At 35.2% G+C, this 25543-nt stretch overlaps 1 protein-coding gene across 1 annotated transcript in view; it reads left to right on the top strand.

Moving 5' to 3' along the window:
- The first annotated feature begins 1087 nt into the window (after window positions 1–1087).
- LOC108973761 (roundabout homolog 2) overlaps window positions 1088–25543 on the top strand; it is a 163049-nt gene continuing 138593 nt past the window's right edge. Inside the window, exon 1 of the mRNA XM_018941239.1 lies at window positions 1088–1455. Within this exon, the coding sequence (XP_018796784.1) occupies window positions 1317–1455 (139 nt within the window). The 5' untranslated portion in view covers window positions 1088–1316. The remainder of the gene's footprint in view (window positions 1456–25543) is intronic.

Raw genomic sequence — 25543 nt, 5'->3', positions numbered from 1 at the left:
TTTGTCGTTGCCTACATTTAGGTACTTAACCCAACAACAGCCGCAATTTAAGCCGCCTCCAACATCCTGCTGTTGCGGTTAAGCGCTTGTTCCGGTCGCGTTGCTTGCTTTACWACCCCGCGCTGCCCCGTCAACACATTAATATTGCAGTCGTTTGCTGGGTCACGCCGTCACAACGTCACGCCGCCGCCAACATTTGTTTTTCATTGACGCCGTTACTCGCTAATTGCTGTGATTCGTCGCTGTTACAGACGCTGCTGCGCAGCTCAAGGCTCGTTAGCCACCGTCTAGYTTGGCTTGGGTGCTAACTTACACAAATCCATTTTGGGTTAAGTGTGACAATTAATTTTTGTTGTAATTATCGGCGACGTAGTTGGCAGGCGTTAAAACTGTCTAATTGAATTGAATTGTGGACACAAACGAATTTGTCGGTAGCGCGCTACGTGTTTGTGTATGTGTGTGCTCGTGTGCATTAGTGGTACTTTAACACTTGTGTGTGCTAACGGTGCTCAAGGTAACGCTTGACTGATAGGGTAGCGCCTTGAAGTAGGCTATGATTTTTGGAGGTGTGCGGTTTTCTTGCTCTAAGCGGTTTGTTGWGCAAATTTTAGCTAATTTTTTGGAAAATTGGTGTAGTTTGAAAAKTAATTTTGTTTCAATTGTTCAGAAAAAATTTGTTAATACAATTTTATTGCTGCGTGCTAGATATCGTGTGTGAAACTAACTCAGAATTTATTCAATAAAAAGCTAATTTGAATATTTTGCATATTAATTTTAATAAAAAAACAAAACTAAAACTTTAAAATATGCAGTTCTTGGTGACTTGGCGTCTGTTCTATAAATCTATGACGAAATGCAAAAATWCGTAAAATTTAATATCTTCAAAAAAAATGATACGTAAACTTAACAAAAATGCAAAATTTGTAAAAAATTTCTATAAAGTGCTTTAAATTTTTTGAGAAAACGGGCTAAACTAAATTTTTAAACAGAATCACTTATACAATAACTAATTTTAAATACAATTTAGACTTAATTACAAGCCACATATGCATAATTAAAGCATAARATAATTAAATGCTTCTTTATAAAGGCATTTCCATGCATAAATAACATAACTTAATATTTATGAATACATAAATATGCCCAAAAATCCACATATTTGAGTTCGACAAAATGTTTGTCGCAAATTTTGCACCAAAAAACAACGAAATAAACACGATAAAATCAACTTAAAGTTAAATTTCAGCCACAAACATTGTTAGGCGCAGCAAAAGTAATAAATAAAAAATACAAAAATTGACATCCCTGCAAATAAAATGCTGCTGCTTGGCCTCTTCAGCCACCTGCTAAGCAGTGGCAAGTTTTGGACGACGCGGCGCACAAACGCCAGTCAACACATGGATATACGATTTGTCTTCGTAATATTTTTTCTGCTCAAATGGTCACATGCACAAGGTAAGCGAGAAGGAAAAAAAAAAAAAAAAAAAAAAAAAAAAAAAAAAAAAAAAAAAAAAAAAAAAAAAAAAAAAATAAATCCACACAAACCCGCACCAACACAAAGCTCATTTAAACTTTTTGTGCTTGCGTTGAAGTGCAATAAATTTATTAGTTTGAAGTTGTAACAACACAGCACATAAATAACGGCATTGTTATAGGCGTGCTCTGTGCCATTGTAAGCCATATAAATGTAAAATGTCCAACTTTTCCGGACGCTTGTTTGAGGCGATAAGCGTGTGATAAAGTGTGGATAGTACTTGCGTGTGTGKGTGTTTTTGTGTCTCTAACTTTAAATGTGCCGCTATCTACTTAAGTAGAACGGCATAACACTATGTAGATTACCGATATATATATATATTTACTTACCTTCATACCCATGTAGGCTCCTGCTGGCTCTTTACTCTGGTCCTTGACATGCACACGTTCATAAAATTGCCTCAAACAGCCGGCAATGAACACGGAAAATGATTTTGTTTAATGTTGAGTACGTGACCAATGAATRGAATGGAACTTTTGCTTTTAACGGTACTGCCTTTCCTGCATTTTTCTCATGTAAAGCTTTGTTTAAGTGCAGAGTATTTATGGTATAGTCTAATAAATGTTGGTTCAGTAGGTCAGGTAGYGCATTTATGTGTTGAAATACTTATATAGGAGCTTTGTAGACAAAAATTAAACGTGGCATTTTAAGTTAAAGTAACACCAGTAGGCAAGCTGAAAACTACTATTGTCAATTTCCACTTAGTAGGTAAAAATACACTAAATGATGTGAAGCAGATTTTTTTTTCATATACTTGATATTTCGTGCTCTGAAAAGGAGCAGATTTTTTACAATGTATACTATGRGCAAAAAATWGTACTACTTTATAATTTAAATTTCTCACGAAAGCTCATTTGACGAAATAATTTTTCTTTTAGRCGACATGTGTCAAATGTTCCATCAAAATAATTATTAGTGCTTAGTATGAGCCTGTTTTTCTCTAGTACATAAAGTGAATTCAGCGACTTTTATGACGAGTGAAATCCAAATCCAAATTCAACAAAGAAGTGCGCAATCAAATTTCTGGTGCCGAAATGTTCAGAATGTTAGAAAAGGCTTTTCCAGAATAGTGTTATATATTTTTTATCCAAACAGAAAGTAGACATTTTAACAAACAGAAGGACTTCTAACTTTTCTGATAAATGGTATATTTTRACGTGAGAATTTTGCTTGAAAATTAGGTTCTTTTTTTCGACATAGTATTACAAAATTAAATTTTCAATCAGAAATTTTCAAGGAGAAAAAAAATTATATTTTATTAAAAATACAGCAAATTTACGCAAAATTTCGTAAAAGAAAAAAATTTGTTCTGCAGGATGAAAATGAAAAACCCGGAGACTGTGTTGACCGATTTTTTCATAAACATATTGAAATTATGAACAAAGGGTGTTCACTGAAAGGTTTTTATTGTATAAAATTCTGACATATATCTTTACATATACTATAAGACTCGTAGTTTTGTCTGAATCGAGATAAACSATTTTAACAATTAAATATTTAATCACGCTCCACTTTTTTTCTTACCTCTCTTTTGCCCCTGATCGCCCCAAATTATTCTTCCTCACATTTTTGTTATTTTGCATTTTTTCACTTTTTACCACTTTCATAGCTTCTTCACTACGCTATAATGTTTCCGTTGCTTTTAGAACTAATAATTCGTAATATTTTTGTTATGCTTTTGGGGAAAAGAATTTGTAGTCACATTTTGGTGACGTGATGAGGTCAATGTGTAGCTGCATCACTTGAACCAAATAATATATAAATTATATATATTCAAAAGTATTAGTATTTACATGATTTTATCTCTCGAATTAGGGTCCTTTACATACCATCACCAATGTATGTAGAACGAGTAAAGTCAACCCGATTTTTTCACATCCTGATATAAATTATATGTCAAAGAAATCATTCAACCAAAGGGAGATTTTTTCTTAAATATTTAGTACCATTTATGTTGTTTGATTTTTAGAACCAGATTATACATATTGTCAAATGCTTAACGTTTTTGAATAGTCTTATTTAATTTTGTTTTAGTGAAGTCCACTTTTTTGGCACGTCCACTTGGTACGGATACAAGTACTACTATACATATTTTTCAATCCTAAAAWCTATGCACTATCTGATCAMATTTGACCCGGACTAACAGAAATTACATTTTAAAGTTTTTTCATGTATCCCTTTTGTCATCTCCGTCCAACGCCGTTTCTACAAAAGATAAATATCCTGTTTCGGTACGGGTCGGACATTGATACCCAAAACTTTAACCGAAATGTAACGATAGGTTGCATAGGAGATATTGAGATCCTTCATTATATAATATCTCTTGCATGAAACAAGTTTCCGATGACTTTACGATCCCCACTGAATACTTTCTGCCACTGAGTTGCTTATGTTTGTAATAAAAAGGAAACTCTATAAACACTTCTACAGAATTTTTTACCATTTCGTTTTCTTTGATCATTACTTGGTATAAATTAGATTTTTTCTTCGAAATGTTATTAATTGCTGATTTCTAAGTTTATATCATATACATCACGTACTTATACCAAGTATGATCAGCTGGGTAAAAATAATTGATAAAGTTTGACTATAGGTTGTTGAAGTAATTTTAACTGAAGATGTGGTACAGAAGATTGCTTGGAATAACATGTTGCTCGAACTAGTTAAATCATTTGAATATTTATATTATAAACTTATGTATATCAGTTAAGAGATTACTGCATTATTTCTATATATATTGATAATAATCGATTATTCTCATTTTTATATATTTAAAACAGTGTTGTGACTGACATAATTGAAGGTTCAGAATTTTGTGTTCTCAGAAGTTTCGCTACATACTTATGTTATATATTCTGTAACCACAATTGCTTGCATCTCAAAAGTGGGGTTAGATCTGCGATGTACTAATCCAATTTACATCTTTTGAAAGATACTAAAAATTTTAATATATTCGAGGAAAATGCTGCATTAAATATCCTGGTTGAAGGTAAATGATGATAGTGCTGATAGAGTGAGTCAAACTACTTGTTTTAGGTTGATCAGGAATAARTATTACAAATAGAACTGCTAGTTAATAACAAGTATGTGAACCAGAGTWAAATTCAATAATAATATAAGGATTCTTATAAAGTACTAARTTTTCTGCAARCAATCCTTTTATTGCTWTATTTTAAATATWGGGTAGTYGAAAAAGTYTTTTCGTATTTCTRAGACAATSCCACATATTGCCATCTGAAATTCAACATGTCATAGAAAAAATTGAAAATTGAGTTTTTTATTGCATACGATTCACYACATCATGTTATATACGTATATATATGGTAATATCTAAAATTCCATTTCCGCTCTCAWATATAACCAATTTATAACCATTTTATAAGCAAAACCAAAATTTTATTTTAATATGAGCGGTTTCTATTATTGTTCGTTCTTCCATCGCCAGCAAACCTATAAAAAGTGATGTTACGGTTATTTTTGCATTTTAAGTGACGATATATTAGTTAAACAGGAAAGGATATGATAAAAAGCATGAATTTCTTCCTTTGTCAAATAAAATGTAAATATAACCTACAAACTGCAGGTCTAACTACTGAATAATTTAGCCAAAAATGTAAATTRACTTGTCCTCTAACAACTATAATCTTGAAGAGGGTTCAGGATGAAACTCACATTCAAATGGCGAACAGTCTGTTAAGGCTTTTCTGATAAGATAGACTAGCATTATCAGCATAGTAGTAGCAAAAAATTCTCATATTTCTTCTACTATACCTAACACCAACCACTCACTGAAACATATCACCTTTAATGTCTAAAAATGTACTACCTGTTCACCTTAAATACATTTCCTGTAATTTACTCCGAGCATGGCCGCCACTACGAATTTGGGTTAACAGGCAGCGACTGTAATAAATGCAACTCAGAAAGGAAAGAAAGTCGAAGTTAAAAACAAAAACGGAAGTAAACAAAAATTTGGCAACCAACAGCTTGCCAAAAATGCCACGATTTTTCCAGAAAGCAACAAGAAATTGGAGTCTACACTGATATCGAGTTCTTACCTAGCTGAGTTGGCGCTCGTATGAAATTGTAATCAATATGCAGGACTCGGGGAAAACGTGGGCAAACAGAATTTATGCCTTTTCGGCTGCAGGCTAGGCGRTCAACGATATGCACTGCAGCCACATGGCAGTCCACTTGATATGTGGAGAAAATATGGAAGAAAATGGYAGAGAGAGAAATTGAGCAAGCTTTATGCTTAGGCTAAGTTATAAATAATAAAAGGTAAATATGTGCATGCAAGTACATAAAATAGCATAAAATTTACCAAAATTGTGGGGGCCGTCACAATAATTTCGTTAGTTTTAAAGGCAGCCTTTCAGTATGCCCTTGAGTGAAGCATACATTTGGGCGCTCAAGAAAGAATAACAGAAACCCTAACAAATCGAAAGTAAGTGTGTATGTGTTCGTGTAAACAGTCGCTTGACTGACGAGCACCTATGCATGTTAGGTTCAGATAGCAGGCGCTGAAGCGTGGTACAGCATGAAGAAAGAGAGAGAGAGAGAGAGCGCGCATGAGGGGACGACTACCTTTTACGGCGCATGAAATTTAGCATTCAGATATGTAAATGATAATTGCCTCAATGGTGAAATGAATAATTCATATGCTGTTAGATGCGACCCAACAAATGGACAAGCAATTTGCACGAAAATACAAGCGTACGCACAGCAACAGCGACAAAGCGTTTTGCGCGCTTGCTTCACATTTATATTACAAAATACATATTTGTTGGTGTGTGTGTGTGTGCGTGAAATGCATAAATGTAATTGTATATATACTATATTATATGCATGTGTGCGTGTGAGCCCATTTAAATGCAAATAAATCCCTTGATTAAGCGTTGAAAAAAGTGCCGTTTCGCATGCGTTAAGCGCTTGAGCTTTGAAGAAAAAACGTTCAAAATGCGCAGCCGGTGGCTAATTCATTTTACAATTCCATTCTCAGCCAATTGCCAGAAATGTGTAATTGAATGAATTAAATGCATAAATAAATGAGTGTATGAATAAGCCATAAATGCGTGTATKTGTAYGTGTRTGTGTTTGTTGGCGYTTCCATAATGAAAGCGCGCATATCCGGCAAACATTTACAACACGCTCTGTGCGGCAAGCGTACTGAGGCGTAAAGCGAGGGTGCGAAAAAATGTTTATTTATTTAAAAATTACCACATTTAAAATTTCGCACACAAAACGCGCTACTAACTGTAGTATTTCATGAAAATAAAAGCAAAAAAAAGCGAAAAAACTAAGGCAGCAGATAACATTGCGCGTAAAATTGCCGCAATTGTTGCATATACTCAGGCGCTGTGTGCTCAAATCGGCGAACAAAAGCATGGTGACGGCAGAAACAAAAGGGAAATTGCAGCGGCAGCCGTAAAATGCCAATAAAATCGGCAAAAATCAGCAATAGCTTCCGCTGGCGTGCACAAGCATGTAAAGAGCGTGCTGTGTGTGCGGATGTATTTATATTGCTTGCCGCTTATTTTTTATGCAGCACATATGTGGATGTGCGTGTGTGTACACATTTGTGTCCTTTTATTTTATGACCGTTGCAGGATTTATTTATACTCCAGCGTAAAATCGCACATATCCCTCGCAGAGCTTGTTTATTTAACAACGCTGTTACTCATACCGAGCAGGACCCTGTAGGAAAGTTGTTAATGTGTTTTTATACTTGCTAACAGTGCATTATTTTTAAAGGTCAGCTAATCACTTTTGTAGAAATAGTTATCTAAGCAAATTTAAAAAGAAAAAATAATTGGATGAATTAGTTTTTTTCGAAAGTGGTCCTCAACTAGTTACTTTGAGTACAGTTTAAAATATTTATTTTAGTAACTAAATTGGACGTCTATGTTATGATACTTAAAAAAATTTAATAATTGAAAGAATTACTAGTCCTTTGAAAGTAGTTACAAACCAGTTAAGTTGAAATTGGTTCTTTTGAAAGAAGTAAATATGAAGTGAGTAGGGAAATCAATAGTAAAAATAATAATAAATAAAATATTTCAAAATTCTACTATTCTATCGAAGAACGGAATTAATTTCGAACCAGTCTTTTTGAGATAGGATTAAAATATTTTTTTAATAACTAAATTAGCAGTTAGATTATATGCAATTTTTAAAAATTGAATAGTCTACACAATTTACAGTTCTTTTGAAAGTAGTACTCAACCAGTTAGCTTTAAGTTAGTGCTTTTGAAAGAAGTTCTCCACAACTTAGCTTTAAATCAGTTCCAAAGTCTAAGAGTTTGGAAAGTAGTTTTTCGACAGTCGTTCGCAACTAGTTACTTAAAAACCAGTAAAAAAATATATATTTCAGTAACTAAATTTTTTGTAGAAAAAATAAAAGGAATTTTAAAAATAAAATCTTACTTAAAATTGGAATTGCTTTTCAGCATACTAGTTTTTTTCGGTAGTAGTTCATAACTAATTGCCGCTAAACCACTTACGGGAAATATAATTAAGTAACTAAACTTTTATTTAAATAAAAATAAAATAAAGAATAGTTCTAACAAAACTACTCCGCAACTAGTATCTCTGTGAGTAATTAAAAATTATATATTTAAAATGCGTTTGATCACTCGCTAATATTTGAATAGTCTATTGAATTAGTCAACTTCGAAAAGAYAGTTTAGAACTAGTTACTGCGAAACCAGTTAAAAATATATTTTTTAGTAAGTACCATTTATGGTCATATTGATAAAGAATGAAATTTAAAGGGAACTAGTTCTCACGAAACTACTCCGCAACTAGTTGCTTTAAAACACTCTGGAAAATACATAGTTTGATAGCTCATTAATTTTAAACTCATTTGGTTAAGTCAAGTCGCCAAGGCTCGTGTTTTGGCTGAGTAATGTTTATGCGTTCAAAATATTATTAAAACAATAATTAATACTAATGAACAGCAAAAGATCAAACTTTATTATAGCACGTAAATGTCATCCAAATGTAACTCAGCAGCATTACAGTTATTATTCGCTTTTAATCCTCGCTTGCGCTGGCTTTACTCACTATTTACGAATGCATATATATATATATGTAAACATTCATACATACATACTTATATCTGTATCAAAGCCTGCTGTCAGACATTTTTTTTTTATTTTTTGTGCACTGTAACGTATTTTTCCCACTAGTTGACCGTTATATTTACTGATATATTTGACCAACTGTGCCTTTGTGCACTGTGGCCCTGCTTGCATTGTAAACGCCTATGTATGTACTTGTGTGTAGCGTGTCCACGTTGCGCCAATGGCCGTTTATACGCTCCTATAGRTTCCAAAGCTTATAAATACACATGCACGTATGTGTGTTTGTTGGTATGTGTGTGCGATGCGTTGAGGCATTTAGATTGCTCGCCATGATAAAACAACGGATCAGACAACCAAATGACAGGATATTATTCAATTGAGCACAGTTTACACGGTATAGCGCTTGCCATATTCGCCAATGTAAATACCGATATACATACATATTCGAATAATGTATGTATGTATGTGTGTAAAGCTTGTCTCTTTCTATAAAAATATGTACATATACATATTAAAATGGACTTGTATATGTTTCCGTGAAACTACGAAAAAATTTAAGCAATTTGCTGACATTCTTCGAATACATTTATGGAAATTGTGAGAGTGTGCCTGATTAGATTTTATTGAAAGAGTTGGCAATTGGCTGAAAAAAAAAATAAGTAAATAAAAAATATAGTTGCAAACATAAGACAACTTTTTTAAAATATCCTTCAAAACATTATGTTTTCCACTTTCTAGGTATTTTTGATAAATAAAGTATATTTTACACTGCAAAAAACTGTCACACTCGTATTAATAGCAGACAGGAGATATTACAGATAGCTTTGAGGTCAAAAATAATTAGAAAAAATTTTCCAACATTTTTCGTAAATGGACACTATAAATTAAGGTTGAAATTAAAAGTTAATAGATTTTATTATTTACAAAAATTTTAAAGAAAGCAATATTAGTTTTCTGTTTCTTAAGGGTTTTCAAAAATTATTGTTTTGACAAATTTTTTTTTCCATAAAATAAATGAGATAATTTAGCACAACTTTTGGGTATATCAAAGAGCAACATTTGAATAATATTTTGCGAATTTTTTATAATATTTTTTTTTTTTTTTTTTTTTTTTTTTTTTTTTAAACTCCATCACAGACAGCAGGTTTCCGGAGACACAGCTCGAAAATTTCTCTTCACAGTGGTCAGCATAACAAATTAACCCCTCATAATCAAAAACAAAAATCAAATTTCAGTAGATGGATATAGTTTGGGATTAATCGAAGAATTAAAAAAAATTATTTTTGGCAAAGTTGTAAACAAATAATTATTTTTGGTCAAGTTGCAACCAAAATTGTATGATTTTAAGAATAATTTTTGAACACACACATGTAATCTAAAAAAAAATTTTTCGACCAATTGCGAGGTCTTTCTATTTAGAAGTTTTTGAAATTTTAAAATCGTCGTAACCCGTTAACAATAATCGTTTATCCATTAAGAATTAAAGCCAATAACATCTACAATTTTAATAAATGCAATAAAATTGTTTAATTTATGACTTTGTGAGCTAAACGTTGCCTATATTCAGGCGTATTCGTGTAACTTATTATACAAAACCTACTGTGAAAGACAATTTAATTGATTTGCAGATTATTTAATTAAGATTTAAATCATAGTTTGATTCTATTTATGAAAATTGTATTCCAAAATTAAAAGAATAATTTCTAAAAATATTTTTATTTCAACAAAAAAATGCTTTCAATTAGTTTTGGCTTTTTTACTTTTAGGTTTGAGTTGTTACTGTTTTAATAAGCTTAAACATAATAATTTCAGTTTATTTGTTACAAAACAGTAAAACGTTTTAGAATATACGGTTCTGTATGCTAAGCGTAGTCTACAAATAGGCGCATTCAAATATTGTATTAAAAAGGCGTAATGACAAATGAATGAAAACGGTTTATCTTGTTTTCCGACAAAACTATGAGTCCTATGCAGAAAAGTTATATGGCAAAGTTGTAGGTAATGAATATCTTATATCCCACGAAGACTATTTTGTCTAAAAATTGTTTTTTTTTTTTTTTTTTGTGTGTAACAAAAAAATTTGGTAGACAGAGTTGTCTCTCTCCTAAATCAACTCCTTCGCATATAAATGACAAGGAATTTGTGTCGTGACAGGCTTCACTTAAGCAGAAAATTCACAAATAGTAAATGCGCATAAACGCCACTAAATATGCAATGGAAATGAGGACAACGAAGCGGAATCGGCGCAAATGCGGACCTCGACATCAATAAGAGCACTAACGCAGAAACATTAAACTGAGCCTGAATGGATGAAGTAGACACGCTTACAAATGCATTCATACATACATATATGTGCACAGATACAATGTMTATGCAATAAATTCTTATACAAGTAAGTTACCAGCACATTCGATTCGTATGTGTCTTCGAATATATAAATGCGTAGGCGCTTGCATGCCAGCACCGCAATCAACAAAACAAACGGCGACCACACACAAGCAACGCTGCCGATAAACTGGCGCGAGTGTGTTGCTTTTGTTGGCAGGGTGGCGGTTTATTTTGAAATTCAATTGCAGTGCCAGTCAAATCTGCTGAGCCGTGATGTGGCATGCACGGTGGGTTTAGCATTCATTGATTATGGATGTACATATATATATTTATATGCATGTGTGTGTATATTATAGTTTTTGTACCTTGCTAAGAGCAGGTATATGTGAATATTTGATTCAGTCGGCCTCACGTGTTTATTTTTTGCAACGTTTTTCTTTGTATGACTGTGCGGTTGGCTACATTTTGTGCGAAATATCAAAACAAATAGCTCTGAACCATATATATGCAGGCATTTTATATTCCTTTGTGAGCAAAAAACTTGCATCTGTGTATGTATACTTGCACTAAAGTCACAGTGACAGTGTCAGTTGCTGCAGGATATTCACTTGAGACTCGATTGCAATCCCGAGCGGCTATCAATTCCCTATCACTTCGAATGTCGAAAGAAAAAACTGTTGCAGATCAAAGTTAAAGTATATATATGAGGAAAGGAATATGAAAAGAATTCAAAGGTAGCATAAGTTTTTAAAACATTTGCTTTAATAACAAGGCTGTTGCATGTTACTATGAAAAAAGAAACGAATTTCTTTGAGCAGATTCAAAGTGTCAAGGAGTATATGTCAAGCAATGTTATAAAGATAAAGGTAACTATATAAGCTATATCATAGAAGCATACCAAAGCAGCAGTTATTAATATTAGAAATAATAATAAAATTCAAACACAACTTTTTCGACCATTCGAATTTTAAAACCAAAGTTAAAATTTGTCTTTYATAGCAGCTTGTGTACCATAAATTRTATGCATGTGCCTCAATTAAGGCAACGTTTACTTGACTATACTAAACGTTATAAAAKTTCATATCTCTCGAAAGTTTTTAAGTGGAATTATAAAAAATATTTTTATTTTAAACCATGAACCATGAAATCGCTAAAAAATTATTTTTTTAATTTTTTGTTATTTGATTTTTTTTTACGCTTGGTTTTATCCCACTATAATTGTTTTGAATGAATAAGGTTCAACTTATACTTCGCCATTAGAATTATATTAGCTGCACTAAATTGTTTTACATTTTAGGCCTGCAAAATAAAAATTAAACAGCCCTTTCCATCTGATCAAATTTGAGACGGACTGGAAAAATCAGCTTCTAAGCCAATACAAGTTTGCAAATGTTTACTATACTTCAATTTTAGATTTAGTTGTTAAAAGCCTCGGCTAGTTTAGCTTTCCGAGCCTTAAGCAAATTTAAGGTTCTTGCGACTTTCACTAGATTGGCGTTCGGTCTACTTCTTTATACGTAAGACACTGCTTATGCGTTTGGTGGACAGCCATATACTGTTGATAATACATTCGATAAGTTTGGGGCCTAGTCAAGAAGCACTTTTGCGACGCCTACCCGTCAGTTTGGCAAAAAAAAAAAAAATAATAAATAAATAAATAAAAAGACACTGGTCTTTTGGTACGCGTCTGGCATTAACATACTGAGTACCCAAGTATCCCAATCAAAATGTTGGGATTCTTTAAATGTTTTGATACTCTCGTTATTAACAGCGGTGGATGGACCAACAGGAGGCAAGTTTCCGATGATTTCACGGCCTTAACGAATGGCTTGAGCTTCTAAAATACTTGTGTTCGTTATAAGGTAGACTTCTTAAAAAAATTGCTTTACAGTTCAAAAGATGTCATAGCAACGAGTTCATTGCAGCGATTCCATTGGAAACACAAAATTTCATGCGAAATCGTAGGTATCGTGGTTGTGACATGCAAAAATGTCTTCACAAGCCAAAAATATGTTGAATATGTCGTCTACCACGGAAGCGAAAAAGTATGTGCGGTATCTTTGAGTAAGATCAGCATTAATTCTGGACATAGAGAAAATTATTCTGTGAAAGAAAATGTTGAAATAACTCCGTAATATGACTTATCAAGAATTCCGAAACTCATTAGATCTCCAGAAAGTTCTTCTTGGCATTACTAGAATCGAATACTCTAACTATAAGTGGATTTCTTTACAATATTTTCTCTATATATACCCTCCATCATTGCCAAAAATTCATTAATTAACTTAGCTATATACTCTCTCCATACAAGTTAAAGCGTTAGAAACTTGCTGCCCTTTCTATTTCTAGTTCCTATTTATTCACACAATTACACCTGTGCCTGTGCGAAACAATTTCGAACATTCCCAGGTGCTTGCTGCATAAACTTCCGCGTAAAACTGCCCATTGTGTGGTAAAAACAACAACACCACGTTCGCACACAACGCACAGCATGTGGCCATGATAATGAGGATAACAACGGTGTTTGCACAATAAACGCGATATTTATGKAAAATGTTGGCTAGTTGTTATTGCTGTTGTTGCCTTTATCATCAGCAGCAGACACAACGAGGAAATTTTTGTTGCTGTTGCTGTTGTAGCGGAAAGTACAGCTGTGAAAACAATTGGCAATGGCAAAAGGATGCAACGCACTCACCCATACACATATGCAAATAAATATGTGTGATATACATATGCGTGTGCGTGTGTGTGTGCTGACCTATACGTTATTGTTGCTCTTATTGTCATTACGGTTTTAATTGCCTTTGTTGTTTTTGCTGTTAACGTATATGTTGTTGCTGCTATTGTCGTTGTTGTATTTGTTCTTGCTGTTATTGTATTTGTTGTTGCTGGTTTTTGTTCTTGCCGCAGCTGCTGCCTTTATGCCYGTGCATGTTTTCACTGCCACTTTCTGTCTCCGCCTCTGCCGCTCCCGCTGCCTCTGTAGCCGTCCCCGTCCGCTGCATCTTGTCAGCGCCGCTGTCGTCATGTTGCCTTTGTCGCACACCATGTTGCGCACATCAAATAAAATTGCTTAATTAACTTAATCAAAATATTGTTGATGTCCTTTTGCGGCGGCGGCGTCTCATTTGCCAGCGTTCACGCCACGCTTCGGGCTAAATGAATGAATACTTGTATTGTGGTCGCTGTATTATTGGCAAGTGCAGGTGTCCACAAACACATGCACACATACCCACATATATGTATATACAGGCTGATATCGGCATGTTGTATTCGTTGGTGTATGTGTGTTTGTATTGGCGTCAGCCTTTATCATCCTTTGTGCGCGCTGAATATTTTTATGTGAAAGTGGACACACACCTTGGCATATACATACATACGTTTGTATATGTGTGTGTGTTTTATTTGTTGGCGTTTGACACATGGACACAAGGAAGTGCTTCCTTTTGTGTATGCATGTATGAATCTGTAAAAGTATACCGCTGCTTCTATACATGCATGTGTGTATGTAATGTTATTTGCTGCCCAAAATTTTCGTCTCATAATTATGCGTCGGCACGTAATATTTTTAATAAAGTTACATCAATAAAAATTAAAAGCTTAATTCATTAAGCTTACAGTTATATACATATACATACATACATATGTGTGTACATAGGTAAAGTTGTGTAGCATAGCCGAAGGCGYCGAATACAAATAAGCAAAGTAGCAGAACAAATATTACAGCGTGCTTTTGAGAGTATCACGGCGCACGGAGTTAATCTGTATGGCAAGTTTATTTCTGTGGCGCCTACCTGCATATATCAATATGTATTTCTCTTCTTTATTGTAGCCGACATATGTATATGCATGTATGCATAAGTTACTGCTATTTTTAAGGAAAATTAAGTAGATTAAAGGATGATAAATAAAAATATATAGCATAGTAAGAAAATGTTTGCAGAAACTTWTTCGATATCTGAATAATGTGTTCGAAGACTGATATTATGATTGATGATGATAGGTCGGTCAGTTGGTATGGTAGCTGTACGTTATAGTAATATGATCTCAACAACATGTTCGGAGATTATTGTATTGCCAACCGTCGAAAATGTTTTTTCTAAGTTCATAAAACTCTCAGTGACACCTGTGCCAAATGCCACATGAAAATAATCGTTGGTGTGTATTATGCGCTAGTCTTTCTGAAGTACATAAAGTGCATTCGGCGATTTTTACGATAAGTGAAATTATTCAACAAAGAAGTTTCATAAAATTTTTTCTGCCAAAACAAATTTCTGGGAAAGAAACGTGCAGAATATTGGAACAGGCCTTCGGCGATTATTGTTTGTCCCGATTAAGTGTTGGTACAAACTATTCAAAGCGCGCCGCAAACTCGTTGACGATGAGCCACGTACATGTCGGCCACCAAGGTCAACTGATGATCAACACGTCAATAAAATAAAAGATTTGGTGCTTGCGAGTTGACGCCTAACAGTCAGAGATCTCATTGGCATCATTGGAATATCGGAAGAATCAGTKAAAACCTTTTTGAAAGATCATTTGGGTATAGGAAAAGTAAAAGAAGCTTCTCGGCTACCAGGATGTCATGAAACGTGTTATTATTGGCGAAGAGTCTTGGATCTATGCTTACGAGCCGGAAACAGACGAYCAATCGACCGAATATCGTGACAAAGTTAAGCCGAAGCCGAAACCAAAGAAACCATGTCTAAGTAGGTCAAGATTATGTTCGCAATTTTCTTCGATTATCGAGGTCTGGTGCACTCAAAATTCCTTCCAACCGACCAAACTGTCAACAAAGAATACTATTTGAGTGTYATGTGTCACTTGCGCGAAGTTATTCATTACAAGAGACCGGAATTATAGACAGACAAATTTTTTTTTTTTGCACCACTATAATGCACCGTCGCGTATTGCATTGATTCTTCGTGATTTTTCCGCCTAATTTTCAACCAATATCGTTGCATGCTTTTAGGCAAACTATTATTATTATTGTTTCATTCAACTTCATKATGGATTCTTTACTTCTCAACCATGTTATATCAAACAATTTTCTTTAAAGGCTGAAAACTGTGATGATTTCTTACCAAAATTATTTTAAATTCCTTGCAAATACAATAATAAAATTATATTCGTAAATTGCTGCCAGCCTATTGACTGTGATCAAATATTTTTAAGCGAACTCTGGTCAGAATGAGCATGACTTTAAGGAAAATGGTCGGTAAAATAAGCTAGTTTTGTGGGGTAGAGCCTTATTGATATTGATTTTTTGACTTCAGAAAACCTGAAGAGTATGTCCACAGGCCTGATATCTATCAATATATTGATAAAAGATTAGACTTAAGGGGTCTTTCTTAGATCTTCTGTTTTCAAAAAAAAAAAAAAAAAATATTCTGAGCTCAAAGAGTTTATATTTAGAGATAAAATTAAAAAGTAAATATATTATATTATTCCTAATATAAATTAATTTAAATCTGGACGCTAGAGCTCTATTCCTCTTCTGATGTATTTACATTGCAAACTCAAATGGCGAGTCCGCTTAAATCTCATCAATTCAGTAGAAGAAAATAAATTCTTAAATTTATATTCTAAAATATTTCATATCAAACTAACACAGCATTCACTGAGACCAGCTCGCTTTCGCCCATATCATCATACTGCCATCACTTCCGTGGTGTCGCTGTCAAATGAATTTGCTCCATCACGTTCATGATAGAGGAGTATACTTATGGAGTATATACATGTACGAGTATAAGAAACGATGAAATGATATGCAGAATCTTGTTTCTCCGCTTCTAGTCACACATGCATTCCAAATGTTATCTAGAATGCAAAAAGAGTTCGATGAAAGGAACGTGACTTTGTGAACGTGAGTCGGGCAAAAATAGGTCAAATGCTGGAGTTAGTGCAGAGTCATTTAACGCAATGGCATCGTCACATGTTCGCTCTCATGAGCGATTAAATGCGAAAAGATGTAATAAATTTTGATAGCATATGTTATTCTTATYAAACTTTATGAGATTGAGAGTGATATGGGATGAATGGTGAATTTAGGATGTTAGGCATATGCTTAAATATTGGAAAGGTTAATATTACCTAATCTATGATGGTAATTAGGGGATATGTTACGATTAGACTCAAAACTGATGAATTTAGCATGAGCGTAGGATGTCTGAACTTTTTTATGGAAAGAAAAAATTTATTTTTCTCTCAACAGTAACTTTAGTCGTTTTGCTATAGATTTTTTTTTTAATGGACTTAGGCTCTGTAAATTCCATTATCATTGCTTATACTTCCTTCTGAAAAATATGGGCTTGTCGGATTGAGAAATTGGACACATTAACCTGACAAACTTGAGAATAAATTAAGATGACTACTAATACTACTGTCTATGAATTTCCCTCTTCTTTTTTTATTAGAAATGACTTTGTGGACAAAAAAGAGCCACTGAAATTTACATAGCATACCTTCAGTCTAAAACTATTCACTTCAAAAATTTCAATGTTCAAAACTTCCAACTTCAAAAACCGACGAATACTCTTTTCTGCTGAATGTTTCTAAAATTGTCATTTCTTTGCGTTGAAAAATTTGCGTTTTTTTAACTCATGAAATATGTAGTATACTATGACCATATTTTTACCGTTATTTTTTAAAAAAGAACCAAAACTCAATAATTTTTCAAATTATTACATTTTAAACGTTATTTTTTAATAAAAAGTCGCAGTCTATGAATTTCCAATATTTTCGTCAAAGAAATTCTTTGCAAAAATAGGAAATTTTAATTATTTTTCATGATATGCAAAATCCTTTGGGAGTGAGTGATTGCTGCGATCTTTTTTCTTACTTTATGCTCATACTTCGTTAACCGCTGCTTCTTAAGAAGGCATGATGCCACTGCCAGAAAGCCATTAATCATATTTTAGAGAAGAAAAGAATAATATATTCTTTGGTTGACCTGTCAATCACACCAAATTGCTCATTGTTAGCGAACCATTACACAAATTTTGAAAAAATWTTTCAATAAAAAAATTAATTTCAGTGAAAATGCCAATAAGTAAGCATTCTGCTTTGCAATACATACCTAGAATATAGTGTAGTGTTACTCTTCTTCCTTCTATTGTCTCAATTAGCAAATCATCATTGAATTTTTTCGCAAGTATAAAACCACAAATTTTCTGAAAACTCAGTCACAGCCTGTGAAAAGTTTTTAATTATTATTATATATTTTTTTTTTAATATTAAAACCTATTGAATCCAGTTATGTCTATGGCTACCATTATACAACGAACATATCACAAAAAAGTCTCCAATACGCCACTTATTGTCAGCAACAAGTATTTGAGTTCCAACTGCATTGTTTGGGTAACGCTCCAGGTATTCGCTTCGTCGAAGTACTGCGCCCGCGCGTTTGCTGGTCATTGGCGTCTTTGGCCTGCGGTTATTTGCTGAGTTTCTGTGTCAGCAATTAAAATTCATTCGTCATCCAATTTGTAATTACAGCACGGAAGTTGCAACTTCAGCAGAGCCACCAACCAACCGTCTGCCCGAGTCATCAATACTTTACAGTTAGGTGACTTCGATGTTCGCGCAAGTCAAGCYTTTAGTTATAGTTGCGCAACAAAAGCTAAAAAACAACAAAAAAAAAAAAAACAACAAGCAAAAACATTTAATTTCAGCAGTCACGTGACGCGTTGTTGTGCACAAATAAGGCTTTTAACAAGTTCGTTCGGACGTTCGCTTGCTGATAAATTTCCACGACTCACACAATTGAGATCGAAATCAGTTAATGAAGCATTCTTTACAACATTGTGAACAAAATCGCAGTGCTAATTTTGCGTAAACACGCATGTCCTGCGACAACAAGGATGCCAGCTGGCCTACAAGCGCGCACTTAGCGGAATGTGGCGTGTAGTTATGTCATAATTTCTATATATRTACTATGCATATGTATTTTTAGTGAATTCTTGTGTTATTTTTACTTACTAACGGCCGGCAAATGCGCCACTGTTCGCATGCAAAAGTAGAGGCTTTCGTGTGACCTCTCGTGCATTTTAATTAAATTTTAATAAAATCAATATAACTTAATTGAGACAGCAAACAAAAATACCGCCACTCAGTCAGGCAGTCAGTCGCTCACTCATTGCTCACGTTGTGTTGCTGACTATCAGCGCTTGCAGGGTATCATGCGCCCGCGCATTAATGCAAATAATAAAATATTAAAATGTGTCATGAAATGTGGAAAATGCGCAAATAAATTGAGGCTTGTGCACACCATGCAAATGAAAAAGGAAATGCATATTTAATGGCGTTGTAAATTAAAATCAAATTGACAACTAATGGATAGTGAGGTTAAGTGCAGTTACAGTTTTTAAATGAAACTGGCGAAAATATAGTGAGGAAATTTTAAAATAGGTAAAAAATAAGAGTAATTTTGAATAAAAATAGATTTTAAAAAAGTTACAAATTAAAATTATTTTAAAATTGATCTACAAAACGTAAATAAGTCTCTAGTATGCCCTAACTTTAAGGCTACTAACAATAGCAGAGTTAAAATGAGCGTAGTAAAGGGAGAGAGAGAGAGAGAGATAAGCGAATAAAAAAAGAGAGAATAATCCGGCGTAAAAGAGCTGAAAGATAGATGGGTAGGTTTATTGGTAGTCTGACTATGTACTTAGGGCTTTCGATGGATCATTATGACAGCACCGGTACTAATCTCCTTTATCTGAACCACCGTTTACTTCTAGAGAAGCTCATCAGTAGAGAAAGTTTTATTTGTGTAATCTTTGAAATATCGTCAAGAAAGCCCTAACAGATAGCTGCGATTATTTTGCTGTAAACAGCCCTGAATTCGCATGGAATATACTTTGCTGACTCCTTTCTTCTACCTCATTGCAGCTTATACAATAATCATTGTATACATTATACCTAGTATGCGTAGACAGTGATCTGTTAGCCCAGCTGTGGTGGAGATTAAATTGAGCTGCGAATAAGTTCAGACTCCGCAGACTATTCACCTTGCTAAATTCAATCTACTTCACTCAAAACCTTCATCCGATCTTACTTCACTTCGCCGATCTCATTTGCCGATGCTTAGTCTGCTTCGTGAATCCGTAGTTGATCTCCCCTTCACTTTTCTGTAGCGGTTCTGTAGCGGAAAGTGCAGTAGGTTCCGCAACGTGACCCTTTTAGTCTCCACGAAAGACTCTGCTGCGAAGTCCTCGAATGCTTTACCGAATCCTCTCATCTAAGACTCATCTACGCATTTGGGGAGTGGGCTCTAATGTGCTGCCATATCTGATCTGGCTGCGGTGGTGTAGTCGGGACCCATATCCTTACCTTTGGTTAGAATGGAATGTCTTTCCTCTCAACTGTTACCAGCCTGGCCCGATATTACCCAACCTTGCCTGTTGCGGCATTATAAAGCTGAACCGAACTCTCATCACCACAAGTTGTACGGAAACAGCAGAAAGTCTGTAAACCTATTGGGCAGTGTCCAGTTTGACTTTGCTAAATGTCAGTAGTTCGGATAACCTCTTACGCTTAGTCTGAGGAGAAAGATCTTGCAGTTGCAAAGATACTGTTCGTTGATCAACATTTGGTGAGCTCATTGGAGATTGAAACGTTTAACGCCAGACTGCAGGTAGTCATCGGAGAACCGATTCGACTCCAAGCGGATGGAATTGGGGAAAGGCTGCAACCCTAGCCACCTTTTCGACTTGCAGTTTCCAGCGATTAAGCAGTGACTGAGCATACATACGAACACAAAAAAATACTGCTGTCTTGATGACAGTCAACTACGCTTAAAAAATGCTGCCGTGGTCTTTGGTTGGTATAAATATTACAAATCAGAATTTGAGGCTTGGTCTGGTTGAAGAGACTTAAAAACAAGAATAGCCGAAGATAGTAAAAGAAGGGCTTGAACTCTTAGTGGACCTGACATCACATTTCTCGATAAACCTTCAACGGGTTTCAGAATGTAATGATTTTCCTGGTCACTGTAAACCTACAATTGGACTCGGGAATTGAATGTCTCTAGTAGGTGTGCTAAAAGGTCACTATCTAATTGGCAGACCGAGGACAACATACAATGACTATTGAAGAAATTGTCAGGAGGTAGAAGAAGCGGAGACTGTAAACCAAATGCAAGACTTTGTATAGGAAAATAATCGGAACTATTCGTATAGGGTTTTTTGACGATATTTCGGAGGTTGAACAGTTAAAACCTTTCGTACTACTGAACTTCATCAAAAGCACGAGAAGGTTCAGAGAAGAAGCACTAGACGRATTTTGGTTGTGGTTTGGTTTCACAATAAGCCTTCTAAATATATAGGTGCGTCGTCAGAAAGCTACTCTACTTGCTAACAAACCTAAGCAGCACTGATATACCTGAGTATGTAGAAGTATCCATCTTGGAAATACATTTTACCCYTGAGTCTTCCAAAAATTGACAAATATTTAATATACTTGCAAGTAGAATGGAGAAGCCTTGATCTCACAGTTCTAAACGAAAACGGAAACCTCTGATTTGAMAGTGGTCAGTGGTAAACCAAAATAATTATGCACACCGATTTTGTTAAATATATGGAGGATGAGGCATTCATCGAAGTTATACAAGGAAAGCTGTAYACAAAAATAAAGAAAACAATACCAAAATTAATGCTCCTTGATAGCAAAGACAAGAAAAGCTTTTTTTTAAAGAAAATGTTTACTCATACTTCCACAGAAAATCTTAAGAAACATCGTACTTTTTTGGCTTGGCATGGAAGTTGTTAAATAAAAAGGCTGCAAAAGCAAAAATTAAATATTATATGGATATACATTTCTTTTTAGAACCCTTTTAGCCGTTTCTTACAATAAAAATTTAATTAGAGCGAAGTTRAACAACATATGCCACACACACGCASATACATTTAAAGGCATGGCTATGAAAAAGCTTTTGCTGCAGACCACATTCTTAAATTACCAGCATTGAAATTGTCACACACAAGCAAAAATGCAATAATACACAAATTTACGCACACACACACATAGTGTGATTATCGCGCACAGCAAATGTGAGAGGCATACACTCAGGCGCACGTAGCTGCAATAAATTTTAAATTGCGACACATTAGCACAGATAAAAACTACATACGAGCGAGCAAATTAAACAATGCAAATGCCAAAAAAAAACAAACAACAACAACAAACAAAACACAAACACATATGCATGAATGTAAATACCAGGCCGCATGCCACGACTAATGTGTGGCAGTGTGCGTGAGCGCTTACTTTTGCATGCACAAGTGACAGCAACCGCAGAGCCACAGCCACATACTCGCATATGTGTGTTTGGGCATAAATTTCTGCTGTGTGCGAAATAGCTGCACACATATGTATGTATATGTGTGTGAGGGAAAAAGCGCATGATGAAGCAAAAAGTATGTTGACTTGGCAAATATGACAAAGTGTGCATTAGTTGACAGTTCGCACTGTCACAGTGCCTTGTTGGCCGCCTTTGCGGAGCCTTCACGACTAAAAATACGCAAAAAGCCGCCGCATGGCAGGGCACGGCACGGCACAGCACCTCACCGCAGCGGAGTTCGGCGCGTCAGGAAGCAACTATTCAGCGCTTTGTCCTGTGCGTTCGTGCATTYGCGCTGTCGCCATATCTGCTGTTTGGTCTTTTAGCGGTTTCTCCTGTTGAGCCTGATCTGTAATATTACAATGGCAATGCGCTTTTTGACGCTGCCGCAATTACAATGAAAAAGACCGCGACAAAGACAATACAGCGCACTGGGAATGATGTGGCAGATTATGGTGGATAAAAAGTGCAAAAAAMRGCAACAAAAAATAAAAGGCAAYGCAATAAAATATAAATATAAAGCAAATACAATGCCACATAAAGTGGCAGCAAAGCAAATATACGCGACAAAAGGGCAGCGCAAGCTGGATAACTTATGCTTGTATGCATACACCWCACACACACATACAYACATATATGCAGGTATATTTATATATAATTAAATAKGTATGTGCGTGCGTCGCATATGTGTGGCAAGTATGCATAAAAAGCACTTTAGTAGCGCTGGTAATGGKGCGCGTGAGAAAATGCTCTCAGCTCGCTTGTGCAGAAATGTCCAAATGTGTGCTTTAATTAAAAATGTGTCACARGAGTAAATCGCTTGTGCCACACAAAGGAGTGAATGTGGGACTGAAAGTGGCGAGCAAAATGCGAAATCATAAAGCTAAAACCGAATTCCAATGGTGCACAGCAACGCAAGGTTGCTTATAACAAATGAGAGTCTAGCAAAAATTAACAGGAATTTGTTTAGAAAACGGCGGATGTGAGAAATACTACAGTTGAGCTTCGTTCCAACGATAATCGGGTTTAAGTCTCAGGAACGTACCCGGGGTTTTATCCGTCCAAGTACTGCCAACGCGGTTGCTTGCCTCGAAAATACTACGGGATACAAAATATATAACAAACAACTAAAGTAGAGGTACAATTGTGATAGTAGATTGGTGGAATACTATATATAATTTGTTTTTTCCAGAAATGACAAATGACCGACAGTTCTAAGTATCTTAGCAACAAATTCGAGTGTCAACGACCTCCCTTGAAAAGCTAACTAGATCTCATCTTACATCTCTCAGCAGGATAGGTTAGAACATGTGGTTGATTTAAGATCGAAAAGTCTCACTTGGGCATTTATCAGCCTCTTGTCTTAACCATCCACTCCTTAAAGATGTATCACCAAATCCTCAACGATCGACCAAAAATAATTAAGGCCATTCATATTAATTTTAGCAAATTCGCTGGTTTCGTGAAAGGTGGGTATATCGAGATATTATAATCTTAGTTTGACAGGAGCTGGGCAATAGAGAAGGAAGTGACAAAATAAGTCCACCACGCCCATTCAGCTTCGACAAAGAGCGACCGACAGAATATTTTCCCGCAGCGCATGTAAACCTACTAGACAGTGTTCCGTGAGTACAGCTACAATTGTGTCGAGGTTGACTTTGCTAAGTGCTAGTAGTTTGAATGTCCCCTTACGTTTCACTCTGGGTCAGAAGAAGCAAGGTTCTGGTCGTTGAACAGCRTCTGCTGAGCTCTTTGGAGATTGAAACGTTTAATGCCAGAGTGCAGGCAGTCATCGGAGAACCGACTCGACTCCAAACGAACAGAATTGTAGAAAGGTGCAACCCTATCCAACTTACCGGGTACCCACACGACTTCACTATTTTAAACGCACAGTCAGCGACCTCAAAGCCAGTATAGCCGCTCGGTTATTGGAGTGAATGCACTGAAGCAAACTGCACTGATGAGAGTCAGTTCCCCTTTAAAACTCTACCCTGATCTGGTAGTTTGAAACTGGAGTTGACGGAGAATTTCGTTTCATTCGTGAAAGAGCTTACTTCAACGCTTCCTCAATGGCTTTGGCCGCCCACAAATCCCTCATAGGTGTGTGAGCTGAGAAGTAGCTGTCAGCAATAGATTTTGCGGTGCAGTGAACTAGGTTGGATGTAATGTAATCAAAGCAGTAGAGGATTTCAGGGTGACCATCCCTAGAACCCTGAGCCTTCCTAAGTCTAACAACAGCCTTAGCCACCAGCAAACTATGTGTATAATACAACGTTCAGAAAGGCATTGAGTGCCATTGTTGTTAATTTCTTTAGAGCGAAAAATGTTGATGAGGGTCGCACTGTGAACACTCCCAACTGCTTAAGTAGTGTGGTTTTTCTAAGCGCCTTCAACCGTACCACGACCATAAGTCAGAATTGGCTTAACTAGACAGAACACCACTTTTGTTTTAGGTTCTTTCTAATGGTTCATCTACAACAAACTAAGGCGACCRAGGTTTTTTTCACTCTCTTTTTATTATTTTGCTTGAGACCTTCCTTTTAAGGATAATTCCGAAATACTTCACCCTCTTCGTCGGTTAAAGAATAAAGCCTCCCAACGAGATGAGAGAAACATTAGGGATTTTGTATCCGCAAGTAAATAAATATAGCTCAGTTATRTTTTGGATTTATGCCTAATCCATTTCTCTCTSGCCAGCTGRTAACCACAGAGCAGCACAAGCGAAMTTCAGAAGCTGGAAATATTACAAAGATTTTTTAATTACTTTCGGCATATCAAGGATAATGATAACTATATCAAGAATACTCATCTTTCTCTGAATTTTAAATCGAACAAATCAAACCGAACATTCTCGTATATTTACGTTTATTGAACCCAATTAAAAGCTGAGCAACCACAACTTTTTTGTAGAACATCATTCAGGTGTCATAAAATGCTATGGTTTGGCCCCGAATTTTTGAAGAAACAGGGGTCATCAAAACACCAAAATATTTAGCGAAAATATTCATAACGTTTCTAGATCTAATATTTAGTTTGCTGGCTTTCTTAAAATGGGAACTGGCTTAAAAGCTTTAAATTGCTTTAATTTCTCATTTTTATAATTTGATAACAATAACGCCTTAAAACGGCAGCTAATCAGAAAATATGTTTCGGAGCAATACCTTTGGATTTTAAGATCTGGAATTCAACACTGACTCAAACTCGAATCTTAAAGTAAATATTCATCAATATTGCTTATATTGGATGAAGTTTTAG

Source organism: Bactrocera latifrons, unplaced genomic scaffold (assembly GCF_001853355.1).
Source record: "Bactrocera latifrons isolate USDA-ARS-PBARC rearing strain unplaced genomic scaffold, ASM185335v1 scaffold_5, whole genome shotgun sequence".
Taxonomy (NCBI): Eukaryota; Metazoa; Arthropoda; class Insecta; order Diptera; family Tephritidae; genus Bactrocera; species Bactrocera latifrons.
Note: the sequence above shows the minus strand (reverse complement) of the source record. Positions and strands in the feature narration are given on the sequence as shown.